Below are 18,342 nucleotides of genomic sequence, written 5' to 3' on the forward strand. Positions count from 1 at the left end.
GCGGGGCTACTGAGCCTTATCTAGGAAACGGGGGCGGGACCTCTGGGTCCAGTCTAGGAATCGCTTGAGGCCGTGCAGACTTGACCGGGTTGGAGGCTGGGCCTCGGTTCCGGCCTCAGCTCGGTCGAGGCCCCGATGAGTGTGGACCCGGAAAGGGTGGAGCCTCTGAGCTCAGACCCGGAAGCGACAGAGACGCTTCCGAGCCTAGACTAGGAAACCAGGTTGTTGGGATCCTAGGCCAGAGAGTCCGCAAAGTGCATCTCAGCCCAGCGGAGAAGGAGGTGGTGGGGCGGGACCCGGAGCCTAATGTAGCAAGGGCGGGGTTCCACTGCGATCGCCAGGCTAGCGGGAGGCGGAGCGGCGGGGAGCGCCGTGGCCCGGATGTTCGGGCGCTGCGTTCGGACCGGCTGATCCCCGGGCTTCTGTGGAGAACCTAGCCTGGCCAATGGGTAAGTGGTCGCTTAGGCTGCGAGGGGGCTCTTGTCTTCGTGCCTGCTGCTTTCCCACCTCCTTGCCTCGGGCTCGCCTCCGGCTGACAGCTCTCGAGGGGCGGGCAGCCTGGTCCTTTGCTGCCTTGCACCCGGGCTCCGACTTCGCCCGGGGTTGGGATGGTCTGCTCCGGAATGGCTGGAGATGAGCGCTGGGCCGTGTGCAGAAGGCAAGGCTGAGGCTTTGTTGTGCTCTTCCTATGTTCTTTCATTCATTCCTTTGTTTCTTAGTCCAGGAAAGCGTTCCAGATGGTTGACTTGAGAATTAGAAGTGCGGATATTAGTTAGTGCAGGGAAGCAGAAGCAAGTTGCCACATAACTTGTTTTTTCAACCTCAAATGTAAATTTTTGTTTGTTTGTTTGTTTTTTGAGACAGGGTTTCTCTGTGTAGGCTTGGGTGCCCTGGAACTCACACCGGGCTGGCCTTGAACTCACAGAGATACATCTGCCTCTGTTTCCCCAGTGCTGGGTTTAAAGGCGTGCGCCACCACACCGGGCATCAAATGTAAATACGTTAGAGCCCTTCACCAGGGGCCAGACTTTTGCAGAAAAAAAACAAGGTCAGCATTTTAGCCGTAGTTCACCAAAGATTATGAAGGGTGATTGTACAGTTGTTAGGTAAATGAGCTTTGCTTTTGTTTGTAGTACTGATTTTCAGGCCTTGGTTTTGAGATCTTTTAGATGCGAAGCCCATCGAGAAGGGACTTCCAGTGCCTTAACTTTCTTCTCAGAAAACCTGAAACAATTCATTCCATGTATTTAGTTCATTAGACTTCAGTTGCTGTAAAAAATCACGTTAAGGGACTGGCTGGAGAGATGGCTCAGCGGTTGAGAGCACTTGCTGCTCTTCCTGAGCACTGGGGTTTGATTCCCAGCACCCACACAGTGTCTCAGGACCCTCTGTAACTCCAGTTTCCCAGGATCCCATATCCTTTTCGACCTCTGTCTTTTGACCTCCACTGGCACCAGGCAGGTACATGGTGCACAGACATAAATGTAGGCAAAATGCATACACATGCCAACAATACTATAATAATAAAGTCTTTTGATAGTCTAAAATAAAGAATCATAGGTTAATGTCTTTTTCTTTTTCTTTTCTTTTTTTTTTTTTTTTTGGTTTTGGAGATAGGGTTTCTCTGTGTAGTTTTGGTGCCTGTCCTGAATCTTGATCTGTAGACCAGGCTGGCCTGGAACTCACAGAGATCCACCTGGCTCTGCCTTCTGAGTGCTGGGATTAAAGGTGTGTGCCACCACCGCCTGGCATAATGTCTGTTTCTAAAGGTACAGCAGGTTTTTTTTTTTTTTGTTGTTGTTGTTTTGTTTTGTTTTTTAAAAAAGCATGGGTTAAAAAGAGATGTCAAGTTCTTGATAAAAGTGAAAATATCAAACGTGAGACATTTTAGACTGCGTTTAAATATCAACTGTGAGGCATTTTAGGCTGAGTTTTTCTGTTTGTTTGCCCTTGAAAACGTAAGGACAAACAAGTCCAGTCTACAGGAATTTGAAAGGAGAAAGGGCTGTAACCAGAGTCTCCACATTGTGAATGCATGAAAAAGCAGAGGAGATTATTGTTCAGAGATAATAGTAAAGTGTGTAAATTCGCATGTAGGCCACCATTGTTTTGGACTTATTTCATGATATAGGGCAGATTCTTAGGGAAGACAGTCCACTGTCCGGACCTCTGGGGACCTTCATGGCCCTTGTTCCGCACACTCCATGTATGGTTATTGAGCAGTGAGGAGAATCAGGTGCCACTGGTTCAAAAGATACTTTCAGTAATTTCTCCTGGATGAGGTCCAAGATGATTGGGAGGTCCTCAGAGTTTTGTTTTAAAAGGAGCTGTTTTTAATTCTTTCCATATCTGTAAGAAATTGATTGTAAGACCCGTGGTTCTCAAGTAATTGATCAGAAGCTCAGTGTCAGCACTGGTGAAGTTTACCCCTGTCCTCAACAAACATAATAAAAGCTAAGTTGATGCTTTTATATGGAGGTGAATTGATTTGTTTTACAGACCTACCCTCTGTTCTGGAATCCTCTCTCTCCTTCAGCCTTTCTGCTAATGTATTCTGTTATGAACAAAGACTGTCCCTATGTGTGCACCCAATGTCCCAGCTGGGCAAAATGAAGACTAGTGACCTTCTATCAGTCATTTATCTTAATTAATTTTTTTAAAATTGTGTGATGTGTGGCACTGGGATGTGCCTATCGGAACACACACGTGGAGGATGACAACTTTCTGGAGACCTCCCCTTTGCCATGGGCTCTAGACTCAAACTCCTCAGTTCAGGCTTGCTCAAGTGGTGTCTCTCAGGCCCTCTATCAGTGATTTTAAAAAAAAGATGCTTATGACCTTATAATCAGTGAAATTCCAAGTCTAGTCATAGGGACTGCTTCCTGGAGCCGTTGGGAAGCTTCCGGGTTAGGTGCCTGGGGCTAGAACCTGCTGGGCTGGGTGAAGACCAATGTGAACAATAGGGGTGAGCAATAAGATGTACGTGTAATTTCTGTAGTGTCCCAGTGGGAAAGAATTTAAAAGTAAATGCACCAAGGCTTGTCTGTTACATATCATTTAAGAGAGGTTCAGAGACTGCTGTCCATGACTTCAGCTGTTATCACATTACTGTTATTTATAACCACAAAAGATGTTACTCTACTGGCGTTTGTTTTTAAAAAGCTGTCGATATTCAACCAGCATGCCTTGGACTCTACTGTGGGAAGACCTTGTTATTTAAAAATGGCTCAAGTGAAATCTATGGAGAATGTGGGGTAAGTCCTGTGTTAATATTATTTTATTTTATGACCTACTTACTTTGGAAACATTTCGCATGTCGAATTTTTTAGATATATTCATGAATATGTGTAAGAATGTGGTATTAAAAGCCTTATTTATATTGGCATGCTGATAATTATATTAAAATCTTTCTGGATAGTCACAGATAATATTAAAAAATATTTTATAGTGTCTAATTACTGTTTAATGATCTATCAGAGTGTTTTGTATAGTAAATTAACATTACAACTCGAGAACACTTCTTCAGTGATTTTTATATGATGCTGTTAACAAGGGTTTTCATTGAACATTAGCAGTTTTAGCAATTAAGTGGAAGGAATCTTCACTTAGCATTTTGCAGACAGCACAGGTGATGTGGATTTCTTGAAGTGTTTCTTTTTTAGATTTCTTTCTATTCTGCTTGCAGGTTTTCTTTTTTAATTTCTAAAAGGTACATAGACATATTAAACTGTTTAAAATAAAATGGGATCCCTTATAGGAAGATCCTAAAATACTGTTTGTGTATAAAGCAGTGTTTTTACGTGTTGTAGGTGTGCCCAAGAGGACAGAGGACGAACGCCCAGAAATACTGTCAGCCTTGCACAGAGTCCCCCGAACTCTATGACTGGCTCTATCTTGGATTTATGGCTATGCTTCCTCTTGTTCTACATTGGTTCTTCATTGAGTGGTACTCAGGGAAAAAGAGGTGAGCACATTCTTACTGCATCGGGATGGACGAGCGTTGGGATACTGCTCACATATTGTGATGCTGAGTACACAATCTTCAATGACCTACGCCCTCAGCCCGACTGTCATTTACAAGAATAATTACTCTTCCCTTGTTTCAGAGGGGAAAACCTGTTTTCCTTCCCTTTATACTGTTTTTTTTTTTCCTGAAGCAGGAAAGCAATGGTAAGACACATCCTAGTAGGTGTCAATGACGCTCTGCTACAGAACGTTGTTTCTCAATGATGATGTGTACTCAGTTTCTGCAAAAATTGGTGAGGATCACAAGCTGTTACTGTTTTAGAACAAATACTTTATAACTTAATTCAATGACCTATGTGACCTAGCATAATTATGAGAGATGACTAGTGCACTGTTAGTGCATTTATTGAGCAGTGTATTTTATGTTTGGAAGATCAAAGGAAGAGAGAAGATATAGAGAAACAGACAGGTACAAGATGACGCTATAAATCTGTCTTAGAGAGGTAGTGAAATACTCTGTTGTCAACATCTGGAGTCACAAAGAATGGGGAGAGAAATTATGCCTAATAGGATCTAAAAGACTTAAAAAGAAATGCCAAAACAGTTTTGGTAGAAAAAAGATGGAGGAATGGTAGTGTGATCCGAAGTGGTCAAGGTGTGGGTTATAAATGAAGGAAAGGTAATAATAAAGGCTAGTGGAGGCAATAAAGGCAAGTGTAGTGTTCTTGACAAGTCTGTGCCTGGTCCCCCTACAGGGACCGGGAGGCAGAGTCTTCCTTAGCTGTCAGTTGTGTTCCTCCACTCTCAAAGTGAGTTTTGCCTGCTTTGCTCTTTGCACTTTCTCCAATCTCTTTTTGCTGCCTGGCACTGTGGCGGCAGATGGGAGTGTGGTGCGGTTGAGAAATGAGAGCTGAGGGTGGACCCACAGAGAAGGACTGAGCCTGGATCCAGAGGCTTGGGAGTGGGAAGTCTCATGGGCAGTTCGTAAAGCTGGGGCATAATTCCAGAGCTTATACCAAAGAGCACATGGTTGTCCACACAGTGGAGTGTGTTTTGAGGTAGAGGGTGAAGCCTGCCCAAGGAACTTGAAGCAGTGTAGCCTGGCCGAGGGGGTATATATGGGAATTGTGGTAAGGGATATCTTTTTCTGAAATGCAGGAGATCTTGAAGTACAGTCTCACATCAGTTGTAGTGACACAGATCTGAGGAATGTATCATTAAATGCTCCTGCCCCTGTGCGGGGGAGGGGGGGTCACAGGACATACTTCCACAATGAGAGCTGCAAGGTACATACAGTCCTGTGGGACCACCATCATGGATGTGGTCCTTCGTGGACTGAAATACTGTGCAGTGTATGACCGTGGTTTTAGAAGTGGAGTTTTAGAGTCCACTTTTATTTTCAAAGATCATGTGGTTGACTATAGATGGATTGAAACACGATGAAAAGATTCCTGTCACTATGACTTATAGTATGAGCTTATTTAAACTTGTGCATTCAGTACTTTTATGTCTCTGAAGTAGTCCAGTTCTGCTAATTTAGGAGCTCATATGACCCTCATGAAATAACTGAATTCTGGAAAAAAAACAGACATGAAATGATCTCTAGGGATTCTTCTCTTTCAAAAAGTGGACAAGGGGCTAGAGAGGTGGTTCAATGGTTAAGAGCACTTGTTGCTCTTGCAGAGGACCCAGGTTTGGTACCCAGTAGCCACAGGATGGCTTACAACCATCTGTAGCTCCAGTCCCAGGATATCTGACCCCCTTATCCATAACTCCAGTTTCAGTGGCTCCAACACCATCTTCTGACTGCTACAGGCACTCACTAATAAGTGCACATACATGCATGCATATACATAGGATAGTAATTATATCAATCAACTTGTTAATTAACTAGTTACTTAATAATTAGATATTAACTGGCTAATTAGGTAAATAGTAATTAGCCGATTGATTAACTGGCTAATTGATGTCTTGATATAGGATCTCACTCTGTAGTCCAGGCTAATGTGTAACTCACTATGTAGCCCAGGCTGGCTCCAGATTTGCAATACTCCTTTTGCCTAGGCCTTCAAGTGCTGAGATTGCAGCCACAAGCCATGACACCCTGTTAGACTAGAAATACACTACTACCATCTGTGCAAACCGGGAAGTGGTGCATCGCTGTCCTCACATGGCAGAAGGGACAAAGAAAGTTCTTCTGACCTCCTCAAAAAAAAGAAAAAAAACCATTCAAATCTCTCCCTCGAGGTTTCTACATCCCTGATCTCTCCCGAAGGTCCAGCCTCCCAACACTATCACACCAGAGAGTGTATTTCATTGTAGGGATTTTAGAGTGGACAGACCTGCAGACCACAGCAGCGGGGCTGTCTGAGGTGCTAGCATGCTCGGCTTGTCTGATCTTTAAGAGTAACTTCCAGATTGGGCTGAAACACTGAGACTCGGTATATGAACTGTGCCCTGCTAGACTGAAGCACTGACGTCGCTCTGGGGTTGTGCCTCTGTTTCTCCAGCTCCAGTGCTCTCTTCCAGCACATCACTGCGCTGTTCGAGTGCAGCATGGCGGCCATCATCACCTTACTCGTGAGCGATCCAGTGGGCGTCCTGTACATCCGTTCCTGCCGAGTACTGATGCTCTCTGATTGGTACACGATGCTTTACAACCCGAGTCCAGATTATATCACCACAGTGCACTGCACTCACGAAGCAGTCTACCCGCTGTAAGTGTTTATGTAGACCCAAGACCTCTGAGAAGGAAACGCTCGTAGATTCCATTTCAAAAGATTGATCGTTGTAAATATCTAGGTGCAGGAAGAGGTAGTAGAAAGAATTTTCTTCTCTGAAGGCATACAGAGTGTAATAGGAGGAAACATTATTTTTGTTTTTAAGACATAGTCTCACTATATGTGCTAGGCTGTCCTCAATCTCATTATCCTGCCTCAGCCTCCTGAGTACTGGGATTCCAGGTATGTACTGCCGTGCTCAGAAAGTCAGAGAGAGTGTGAGAGAGTGTGTGTATTGTGTTGGAGAATAAACCCAGCACCTCAGGCATACTAGTAAACTGCATTGTCAGCCCAGTATATCTTAGCGATAGAAAGAAAAATATTTTTTGATGTAAAAAAAAATACATGCACTTACACACATGCACACATAGATACTTAGGAATATGTTTTCTATGTTTAAAGAGATTTAAAAAAGGAACCTTTGGGGATATACAGTAGAGATACAATATTTGACAGACAGGAAAAATGTGTAGGATCTAGAAATAAGAAGAGTCTGGGTTTGAATTCTGGGTCTGTCAGTTACGCTAACATGAATATGTTTACAATGTTACATAATTCAGGTTTTTCATTGGCAAGTGAGAACGGTACCACATAGGGTGCTGTGAGGATGAAATAACTCTGTGTATTAGCTGCCGTGTGCCCTTTTTACTGCCAAGCTTTATGACCTTCAAATTACTTTTGCATGCATCTATGTAACTATATTTCATAAAAACTAATAATCACGTCTGTTGATTTATTATAGAACTGTAACTCTGCTTCAAGTATTGTTTTGTCATACATTAAAAGACTTGTAGAATTTGATCTTTTTGTATCTAGAAAACAAGAATGGAGTATCATTTAAGATATGTACTCATTTTACTTAAAATTAAATCAGACTCACTTACTACTAGTTGGTATTTATGGTAAAAATATCAAATTAGAAAGGAAAATGGCAAATGGATGCCCTGAGCCCTCTTCCTGTGCCCATAACAGCTACTCCTGTTTTTAATTCTGTTGTTCTTTAAAATCCTAATGGTGATAAATAAATTAATGGGAATTGTAGAAGTTGGTTAATTCAGGATGGACACAAATAGTATTATAAATAGGGATAGAGTCCAGATATGGCTAGCTATATCAGCTAAGAAGGTAATTGAGTTATAGGTAATTATGGAAGAGACTGCAAGGTTTGTTTTGTGCTGATAAAGTTAATTACACATTCCAGAATCTTCTCTAGGTGATTCAAGCTGTCATTGCTTTCTCTCGTCTTGTTACTTTTGTTAATACTTAAATCAGCTGAAGTATTACTACACATACCTTGACACATGTACACATAATAATGAATCTCTAGGAAAGATCTACCTTTTTGTGTATTTATATCTGTGTGAACGTACGCCATGTGTGCAGGTTCCATCAGAGGCTGGAAGATGGTTCCAGATCCCTTGGAGGTGAGGTGACAGCTGGTTGTAAGCTGCCTGATATGGTTGCAGGAACTGAACTTGGGTCTTCTGTGAGAGCATTATACCATTTGAACTGCTAGCCATCCCTCTAGTCCCAGTAATTTTTAAAGTCAAATTCAAATCAAATCTATGTTCAGACTACTTACCTAAATTATGAAAAGTACTTATGTCTTTTTTGTTTCTATTGAACTTTTACTACTTTTGTTTAATTGACATGTCCAGTCATGCTGATTGAGATACATCATTCACATGTATCTGCTGTATGTTGCCTGTTTATATACATTTTTCATAGCTGTGTAGTATCCAGTATGCGTTCACATCCCTAGTGCTCATGTTAGAAAGCTGGGTGAAGCAGCCTGAAATGCCAGTTTGGGCAGGCTGAGATGGGAGGATGCCAGGGGCTCCCTAACCAATCAGTGTAGCCAGTTGCTGAGCTCCAGGCTCAGTAAGAGACCCTGTCTCAAAAAATAAGGTGGACAAAAGACACCCACCATGAACCTCTGGCCTCCACCGGCTCATGCGTGGGCTCACATGCCTGTACATGAACATGCATGGCACCTCTCAAAATAAGTACAAAGTTTTAAAATATATAAACATTGTTGGGATTGTTTTTTGAGCTATATTTATTTACTTTTACGTGTACGAGTTTCGCCTGCGTGTCTGTATGTGCACCACATGTGTGTAGTGCCTGCTAAGGCCAGAAGAAGGTGTCACATCGCCTGGAGTCACAGAGCTTGTGAGCTGCCTTGTGGGTGCTGGGAACTGAACCCAGCTTCTCTGCAAAAGCAGCAAATACTCTCAAATGCTGAGTCGTCTCTCCAACACCCTCTAGGATTTTTGAGATATTTTCAAACAAACAAAACAGTATACGTGTTTGCTTGTCCTGCCTTTCACCAGTCTGAATATCTTAATGGGTAGACGTAATAGTGCTTCCAACCTTCTTTTAAGAGCTCCGATTTAAGAACATCAAGGATGGGAGTGTGTTAAACAATCTCGATGCATTCCTCATTTTGCAGATACACCATCGTGTTTGTTTATTACGCATTCTGCTTGGTGCTGATGATGCTTCTCCGGCCTCTGCTGGTGAAGAAGATCGCCTGCGGACTGGGGAAGTCTGAGCGGTTCAAGAGCATTTACGCCGCTCTTTACTTCTTCCCCATCCTGACGGTGCTGCAGGCCGTTGGTGGAGGCCTCTTGTGTAAGTGTGACGCCCGTGTTCTCCTCCCAACTAAAGTCTACAGCTTTTTCTTTAAAGGCACCTTTAAGCTTTGAAGGCAGGCCTTAGTGGAGTCCTTTGCCGAAACATAGTGTTATTAAAAACAGAATGGAACAGAGCTCCTCAACAAAATGAGACTGAAGTTTGTAGCCAAACTGGAAGATTTAAAACTCTGCGCATAACCGTTTAAAAAGTAGCTTTGTATACAGTAGGTGAAAATTAGGTTAGCAGTAAGTGTTGTTTCCTGTCGTCTTAGATTTCTAAGGCCCTTTATAAAAGTCCTTTCTATATAGTTAAAAAGGTGTTTGGTAGGATAACCATTCATTCAGCAACTCTTTAGGTTAAACTGTATCTCAGAAGAACGAGAGATAAGTCATCATCAAAAGGCTCAAACGTACTCCCAGGAGGTAAAGCAGAGACTCCAGATAGCTGAAGAAACCTAGGAGGGGACTTTTGAATACATTTCCATTTTCCAAAAACATTGCGTGTTGCATAGTGGTTTTTCTAAGAAGTCTTCCAAGAAGCTGAGGACAAGCCTTTTGGCCAAGGAACAGGCAGGGATGGGGATTATACAGCCTGGTAGTGTAATTTGGTTCAAGGCGAAGGTGAAAGGAAATTGGAGGCTAGTTGGTGCCTGTTCCTCCTCTTGGTCTAGCTCACGTCTCACTTGCATAGTGTCTGAGAACACACAGGTGACCTCCAGCTCTTAGAATTCTCTGTTAGTGTCAGCCCACTTCAGTAGTCCTGCTTGGCCAGACAGCTGTTCTTGCTCAAGGTCCTAGAATCTTAGGACTTCATTAGGTTTTATTGCTGTGACAAAACACCATGACCAAGGCAACTTACAAAAAAAAAAAAAAAAGAGTTTATTTGGGTTTAAGTTTCCTGAGAGTTAAGAGTCCATTGGGCAGGGAATTGTGGCAGCAAGTGGTAGATATGGCAGCAAGAACAGCAGAGAGCTCACATCTCAAACTGCAGGCTGGAAGCAGAGTGAGTAGACCTGGCATGAGTCTGTCAACTCTCCAAGTCAGCCTCCCTGACACACCTCCTCCGACAAGGCCACACCTCCTCCGACAAGGCCACACCTCCTCCGACAAGGCCACACCTCCTCTGACAAGGCCACACCTCCTCCGACAAGGCCACACCTCCTCCGACAAGGCCACACCTCCTCTGACAAGGCCGCATCTCCTCTGACAAGGCCGTACCTTCTCCGACAAGGCCGTACCTCTTCAACCTCTGAAGTAGGACCACCAACTGGACCAAGTATCCAAACATGAGCCAGTGGTAGACGTTCTCATTCAGACCACCACAGGGACCTCACCGAGATTTGAGTAGAAGAGTGACGTGATCAGATTTCCATTGTAGAAAGCTAACTTGATAGCACAGTGGACTGTCAGAGGGGAAAAGCTGGGGTCTGCCTGGAGATGACCGCAGTAAACCGAGCCTGACTGACTGACCCAAACAGAGCAGCGCCAGGATTCGGAGCCACTTCCAAGAAAGAATTGCTAAAACAAGTAGTAAATTAAATGCAGGGATTGGGAGTGAACTGGAAGTCTAATCAAGGAACTTTCTCTTTAAATAACTGATAGATGGGTAAACAGTCGAGGAAATTAATTTGAAGCACTCATAGCATGTCCCGGAGGTTGCAGGTGGTAATTTACAGCAGTCGGTAGAGTGTGGAGGGACCGTCTAGGATGGAGTTAAGCACTGTCACCCATTCACTTTTGAGTCACTCCCTCACATAGTAGGTGCCTTCCTGCATGTCAGAGATGATCTGGACCCACCCTGCTCCGGAGTGCTTCAATCCTTTCTCTTCAGGATGCTTGAGGAAGTACTCTATGCAGAGTGGAAGGGAGGGACGCTGCTTTTCGGGCAAATACTACCCAGCTCATTTCTTCTGTCATTAATACTTCCTGTTACAACAAGGAACTTCTCCTTTGGGATCTTTCATGCTTCTGATCCTTGGACAATGTAGCTAGAGTTTTTCTCTCTGGGTTCCGACAAACCTCGGTGGTCCCTTAGCCCACTTATAAAATAAACACACAGACGCTTACATTATTTAAACTGCTTGGCCATTAGCTCAGGCCTACCATTGTCTAGCTCTTACTCTTATACTCAGCCCATTTTTGTTAATCTATATGTCTCCACGTATTCTGTGGCTTTACCTGTTGTCTCTACATGATGCTCCCTGGACGGCAGCTCGTGTCTCCTCCTCTCTGTCTTCCCTCGGTTCTCCTCTCTGTTAGTCCCTGCCTGGTTACTGGCCAATCAGTGTTTTATTTATTAACCAATCAGAGCAACACATTTGCCATACAGAACATCCCACAGCAGAACAAGATTCACTAGGAGAGCCTAATTGACCCTTCCAAGTTGGACAGCAGTAAAGAGCTAGAAATGATGTCCTCAACCCTCAGGAACACATTCTGACTCTGGTGGACTCAGGCACTGGGGTGACCAAGCTTGAGCTTATCGATAATTTGGGAACCACTGATAAGTCTGACTAAAATCCTCATGGAAGCTCTCAGGCTGTTGCAGATCTCTCCATGAATGAGCAGTTTGGTGTTGGACTTTATTCTGCCTATTTCATGGCGAAAGAAGTGTCTGTGGTCACAAAGAACAAGGATGATGGAGCAGCGTGCCCGAGGGTTTTGTGCTGGCGCAGCTTCAGTGAATGTGCAGACCAGGGTGAACCCGTTAGTTGGAGTACCAAAGTGATCCACCCCGAAGAAGACCGACCAACAGAACACTTAGAGGAGAAGGGGTCGAGGAAGTAGTGAGAAAGCACTCACTGTGAACCAGCTGTCCCGTCAGCCTCTGTTGGGAGGAGGAAGAAGAGAAGGACATGAGTGATGACGAGGTAGAAGAGAACAAAAGGAAGATAAGGACAGTGACCCCTCAGACTGAAGATCAGGTGAGGAAAAGAAAAAGAAACGAGGGGACTTCAGGGTGAATGCATTGGTCAGGAAATGCTGAGCGAGACCATGCCCGTTTAGGACAGATTCTGAGGATACCTCTCAGGAGGAATATGACAGATTCTGTAAGAGCCTGTCCAGGGACTGGGAAGGCCTCTTGGCAGTCAAGCACTTCTCTGTAGTTAGGATGGAATTTTGGGCGCTGCTCTTCCTCCCTTGGCAAGCTTTTGACGACTTTGAGAATAAGAAGTGCAATAACATTGAATTCTGTGTTCGCCAGTGCTCACCGTGGGCAGCTGTGATGAGTTGATGCCCACATCTGTGTCATTATTGACTGGGGATTGCCCCTGAATATCTTCCAAGATGTTCCAATAGAGCAAAATCTTGAAAATTTCCACAAAAGCATTGTATGGAAGCACCTTGAGTTCTTCTCCGAGCTGCCAGAAAACAAAGAACCAGAAGTGATTCTGTGGGGCATGCTAAGACTCAAAAGCTTGGAGTCTCTGAAGAGCCCACTAAGCAGCCTGCCTCTCCGAGCTGCTGAGCTCTCTGCCACCCCTCCTAGTCTGGAGATGGCTTCTCTGTCAGCACAGGACTTGCAGGAAGGAAACTGAAGTCTGTACTCCAGTGAGAGCAAAGAGGAGCTAGCCAACCCTGCTCTTGAGAACAGAAATGGATGTTTAGGGGATGCCTCATTGGTGAGTACTGGAGGCAGCAGCCTGAGGAGTCTGGTGGGAGGAGGCTGCTCTCCATGACCAAGGAGCTCCAGAAGCTACCAGAGGAGGAGGAGGGTGAGAGGAAGGCGGAGTTTGAGAACGTCTGCACACTCATGGAAGATGCCTTGGGTAAAAAGGTTAAGGAAGTGGTCATCCCTGTAGGCTTGTGTTAACAGCCACCTTCAGGCCAATGTGAACAGATCATGAAGGCCCAGGCCTTTGTGACAGCCCTGTAGTGGGCTGTTTGACAGCCAGAGGACATCTGGAGGTCAACCCCAGCCACTTGTGTAGGCCCCGGAGAAGGCTGAGGCTCACAGGGATGTTAGGGACCTGGGGCACTGCTGTTAGACGTCTCTCTGCTTTCTTCTGGCTTCTTGCTTGAGAATCGCCAGACATTCCAGCCAAACCATCCATGTTCATGTGATGCCTGGCCACTCATGCAGATAAGGTACCAGCGGAGGAGCCCAGCATTGCTGTTCCTGATGGTACCCCTGCCTGAGTATGATGAGGGTGCATCATTTCACATGGATGCAGATTGGGTCCCCCGGGAAGCCTGGGCCCTCTGTATGGTTTCCTTACTGCTCCTGCAGAAGCCTTGGGTGGCCCTGACCCACCCGGTCTCTCTGCTAATGTCTAGTGTTCTTTTTCTTCTTCTGTCCTTGTGTGTCTAAGGCAGGAAAATCAATTACCTCCCTCACCTGAGAGCAGGGTTGGGTGTTGTATATTGTTTTTGTATTGTCTTGTCCTGGAATTAAAATATGCAAATTAAAAAGTAAAATTACAGGCCGAGCAGTGGTGGTGGCGCACGCCTTTAATCCCAGCACTCAGGAGGCAGAGGCAGGCGGATCTCTGTGAGTTCGAGGCCAGCCTGGTCTACAGAGCGAGATCCAGGACAGGCTCCAAAGCTACACAGAGAAACCCTGTCTCAAAAAAAACCAAAAAAAATAAAAAAATTTAAAAATAAAATTCCAAGTAGTTGTCTTAATTCCTTTAGCCTAACTTTTGGTGCCTCTGTGTTGAAGCTCTTAGGAGCTGGAAGAAAGCGGAAAGCTGTGGGAATAAGGAAATGGTTTGGATGTGAGTGAGATCCAGGACAGGCAACAAAACTACACAGAGAAACCCTGTCTCAAAAAACCAAAAAAAGAAAAAAGAGAGAGAGATTGAAAAAAAAAATCAAAATTTGTTATCATGTGAAAATTATATGAAACTCCTATTTTATTATTTACGAAATTTTGTTGGGACAGAGGCATAGTTGCTCATTTACATGCGTCCTGTGCTGTTTGCATATACCACATCTGTTGAGTTGAGGTGTTGAGATGGAGACTGTGTGGCCTAGAAGGCCAAAAATAGTTATAATCCACTAAGAATTGGCTGTCAGTTCCATCTTAGGATGATAGGATTCAAGTCTCTGAAGGTGGCTGAGAAAGAATTCAGAAGAGCTATGTTTTATGTGATGGCTTAATTTGTTAGTTTCTAATGCAGTCTCTGTGTTTCTTTTCCAGATTATGCTTTCCCATATATTATATTAGTGTTATCTTTGGTTACTCTGGCTGTGTACATGTCCGCTTCTGAAATAGAGGTAGGAATTGGTTTTCCTTTGTTACAGTTCTACTTTGTCTTTTAGATAAAAACTGACAATTGAATGGAATAGTACATATGATATGGTAAGGTATACTACTTGGTTCAGTGGTCCTCGGCTAACTGATGTCACTTGTACCTCCTTAGATAATTTTATGAGTGGTTGCATGGGCTGCATTGTATCTTGGGAAATTAGGGAAGTAGTCAGTGCTCTTATCCAATGAGATGAAGAAAAGCCGTCCAGTGTAGTTTACCCGTATAGCAACATGCAGTTATCCACACGTTGATACTATTCTGAAATATACACAGAAATGCTCTACTACATACAGAACTGATTTTAAATTAATTTTACTAGAGATATCTATAATTATTCATTCCATACTGGCTGTATCTCCCTCTCAGTTTCATGTTTGGTTTGGATGTTTTTGCCCTACGGTATTTTGTTGATTACATTGATACTAGTACTTTAGTTCTGATTGGCTCCTTGGGATAAGCCTTTTGTACTTTTAATTTCTTTATATTTCAGTGGAAAACCACTGTAATGAGTGTCTTAGTTAGGGTTACTATTATTATGATGAACCACCGTGACTAAGCAGCTTGGGGAGGAAAGGGCTTATTTGGCTTATGCTTCCGTATCACTCTGTTCATCATTGAAAGAAGTCAGGACAGGAACTCAAGCAGGGCAAGAAACCTGGAGGCAGGAGCTGATGCAGGCCATGGAGGGGTGCTCTTACTACCTTGCTCCCCATGGCTTGTTCAGCCTGCTTTCTTATAGAATTGAGGACCACGAGCCCAGGGATGGCATCACCTGCAATGGGCTGGGTTCACCCCCTTCAGTACCAATTAAGAAAATGCCCTACAGCCTGATCTTATGGAGGCGTTTTCTCAGTTGAGGGTTCCTCTTTTCAGATGACTCTAGCTTGTGTCAAGTTGACGTAAAACTAGCCAGGACAAACGAGGAACCTTATTTTTTAAGTATTTTAAAAAGTTTTGCATTGTATATGTTGTTCTAATTTTGTTATAGTATATTTAAATTATTTCATTATAACATTTTATTTATTTACTTGTGTGTAAGTGTGTGTGTCCAAAAGCCTCAGTGTCTGTGTGGAGGGTGGTTCAGTTCTCTTCCTCTATCCTGTGGGTCCTGCCTTTACCTACTGAACCATCTTGTTGGCCCCATTATGTTTTGAATTCAGAGTATTTTTGGCCAAAAATATGTATTTTGATTCATTGATAGGTAGGTCATCGTTGTAAACTAGACCTACACATTTTTAAATACTTTATTTATAAGGAACTAAGGTATTATCAGTTTACAGTATGAGCAATAAATAAGAAAAAACATATATTTGACATTCTAACTGGGACAGTGTATTCATAAAACTTTTAATCAAAGTGGGCAGTTTTGTAATCTCTTCTGTAATTTTCTAATTGTGTGGCTTTCAGATTCTGTATCTTAAGACAGCACATTTGCATGATTGCCATTAAGTACCTTCACAGCTCTGATTACAAAGCTCTATCAGAAGCGGAACTCCCAAGAATGGAAAAGCCCAATTCATAGACCCTTCCATGCTGTCCTGTGGCTCTGCTGCTCACGGCAGTTAACGTGTGTGCTTTCGCAAACTTCTCTTGTTCAAAAGGACACCAGAGAAAACAAGTTAACTCTTTTGAGAGATGGTTGTTGATGCCTCTTTCTCTAATACATTGGTGACAGTGTGAGATGAGGCCATACCTGGAACACAGTGCTTAGGTAGGGTTGGTGATGGAGGAACTGAATGGGGTGACTGGATGGTGATTATTCAGCTCACCCGGTTTGTAGACGAGCCACATTGCTCCTTTGTAACCTTTAATCAGCGTTCCAATTAGATTAATCAGAGAAGACAGGAAATTAGTTTTGACTTTTCATCAACCAGGAAAAGATCAGCGTGTGTATTGGAATATTTGAATACAATATGCGTATTTACAAACAAGCAATGCTCTTTTAGATCAGCTGTTAACTCTTTAGGTTCTCGGTCTCCATGTGTCTCCTCTGTAAGGTGTTGCAGCCTTCGGGTAGCTCTGTTCTCAGCAGCTGAGCACAGGGCTCTGACTCCAGAAGACACTCCAGGTCTAGATGAGCCCGCGAGTCACTTAACTGAAAGAAAAAGTTGAGGAGTAACTCACTGAAAATTCCCTGTCCCTGTGTTTGTTAGCATGTTTGCATGTTCCTTTTATATTGATTTGATCCTTTGGGTCTCTCCATGTGATCACACGGCCTGACAATGAAGAGAAAATCAGGTGGTTAGTGAGTCGTTTCTGTTGTCTTGAGTGTGTTCAGACGGCAGACGCTGGAGACAGGAGAGTAGTGAAGGCGGGGTCTCTGGAGCTGTAGTGGACCTGGGTGCGAGAACATACACTGTGGACCTCCTCTTCTAGTTCACGTTCCCCGAGGGAATACTGATGCAAACGAGGACCAAGAGATGGGTTCTAGACTCAGCATGGCTGTTGAGGGCCTTTGCGACCATCTGGACAGTGTGGTGGCTAGACTGGGCGATTGGGGCAGTTCTTGAGTCCTTTTTAGTGTAAGCATTCAGAGTCCTGGGCCGTGACTGTGTATGAAGACCAGTGGTTAGCTGAGTTTTGTTAATCTGTGTTTCTCTTCTTTCTCATACACAATCGCAGAACTGCTATGATCTCCTGGTCAGGAAGAAAAGACTCATTGTTCTCTTCAGTCACTGGCTACTGCACGCCTATGGAATAGTCTCCATCTCCAGAGCGGACAGGCTTGAGCATGACCTGCCGCTTTTGGCCTTGGTGCCCACACCAGCCCTGTTTTACCTGTTCACTGCGAAATTTACTGAACCATCACGGATACTCTCAGAAGGGGCCAATGGACACTGAATATAAAATGCCAAAAAAAACCAGAACAAAACAAAAAAACCAAAATCAACCAACCAAACAAACAAAACAAACAGAAAAACCCTAAAAAGTATTCTTAATAAATTAAAGAAGAAATTAAAATGTATTAATAGCATTCTGTCATACATGGGAACAAGAGTGTCTGGATATCTTAATGCTTGTTTTTTATCTTTTAATTTAACGGACCTTGTGATTAGACTTGGAAATTGCACAGCATCATGGCTCTGTGCTCTGCATATGTTATCTATCACACCGGAAGTCCACACAGGAAGTTTCAGTTGTGCTTTGGAGCACAGCTGTGTTTCTGTGTGCCTGTGCTATTGGGAGTCTCCCGGCTTTGTGTGAAAACCTTTTATCAAGTATATTCGGAACTCCTTTGCTGTGACGTCATTATTCCTGCTTGTGATCTCTGCGTTGACTTTCCCCTGTAAGGAATTAGGAAGGCAAGCGTACTTGTGGAGTGTGAGGTCAACTACAGAAGCAAAGGAGGTTTTTGTCAATGTCTATTTATTTTCACCAGTACAGTATTTTAGTAATATTACAAAAATAAAGCATAATTTATATGAGCTTTCTGTGTATAGACAGTTTGGTTGAAGACATGTTCAGATTATTGTTCCTGTAAAGAAGAAAACAATAAAGAGTTTAACTGTAAAATAATTCAACGTTCTAACAGTTGAGTCTTTTTTGCCATAGTGATTATGGAAGTAATTAAAAAATGTTAAGTATTAAGATTAATATCTCTTTTGTCTACTGAATAAATACACATACTCTCATCCTCTCCTATTTTATTTCTTAAAATAAAATACCTATGCCACATTTTATTGATTAAGAGACTTTTTTTTCCAG

At 43.4% G+C, this 18,342-nt stretch overlaps 2 protein-coding genes across 3 annotated transcripts in view; one reads left to right on the top strand and one right to left on the bottom strand.

The window, feature by feature from the left end:
• The first annotated feature begins 35 nt into the window (after window positions 1-35).
• Window positions 36-18,153, top strand: Jkamp (JNK1/MAPK8 associated membrane protein). Of its 2 annotated transcripts, none has more exons than XM_006990724.4 (7): window positions 36-449; window positions 3,163-3,254; window positions 3,810-3,964; window positions 6,477-6,683; window positions 9,199-9,380; window positions 14,526-14,602; window positions 17,260-18,153. In XM_006990724.4, exons 1-7 carry the CDS (start codon window positions 446-448, stop codon window positions 17,476-17,478), a joined length of 936 nt encoding a protein of 311 aa, XP_006990786.1. In that variant the 5' UTR covers window positions 36-445; the 3' UTR covers window positions 17,479-18,153. The 2 variants fall into 2 exon arrangements, with proteins under 2 accessions (XP_006990786.1, XP_042116703.1); XM_042260769.2 differs by having other exon boundaries at window positions 168-449; window positions 3,181-3,254.
• The window catches only part of Ccdc175 (coiled-coil domain containing 175), a 64,440-nt gene continuing 64,084 nt past the window's right edge, over window positions 17,987-18,342 (bottom strand). Inside the window, exon 21 of the mRNA XM_016008991.3 lies at window positions 17,987-18,112. The gene's annotated coding sequence lies outside the window, so the exon portion shown is untranslated. The remainder of the gene's footprint in view (window positions 18,113-18,342) is intronic.

Source organism: Peromyscus maniculatus, chromosome 14 (genome assembly GCF_049852395.1).
Source record: "Peromyscus maniculatus bairdii isolate BWxNUB_F1_BW_parent chromosome 14, HU_Pman_BW_mat_3.1, whole genome shotgun sequence".
Classification (NCBI taxonomy): Eukaryota; Metazoa; Chordata; class Mammalia; order Rodentia; family Cricetidae; genus Peromyscus; species Peromyscus maniculatus.

Coding starts and splice junctions, on each gene's coding strand:
- Jkamp (XM_006990724.4), top strand. Junction 9,381..14,525: donor CGTTGGTGGAGGCCTCTTGT/GTAAGTGTGACG, acceptor TTTCTTTTCCAG/ATTATGCTTTCCCATATATT. Junction 14,603..17,259: donor TGTCCGCTTCTGAAATAGAG/GTAGGAATTGGT, acceptor ACACAATCGCAG/AACTGCTATGATCTCCTGGT.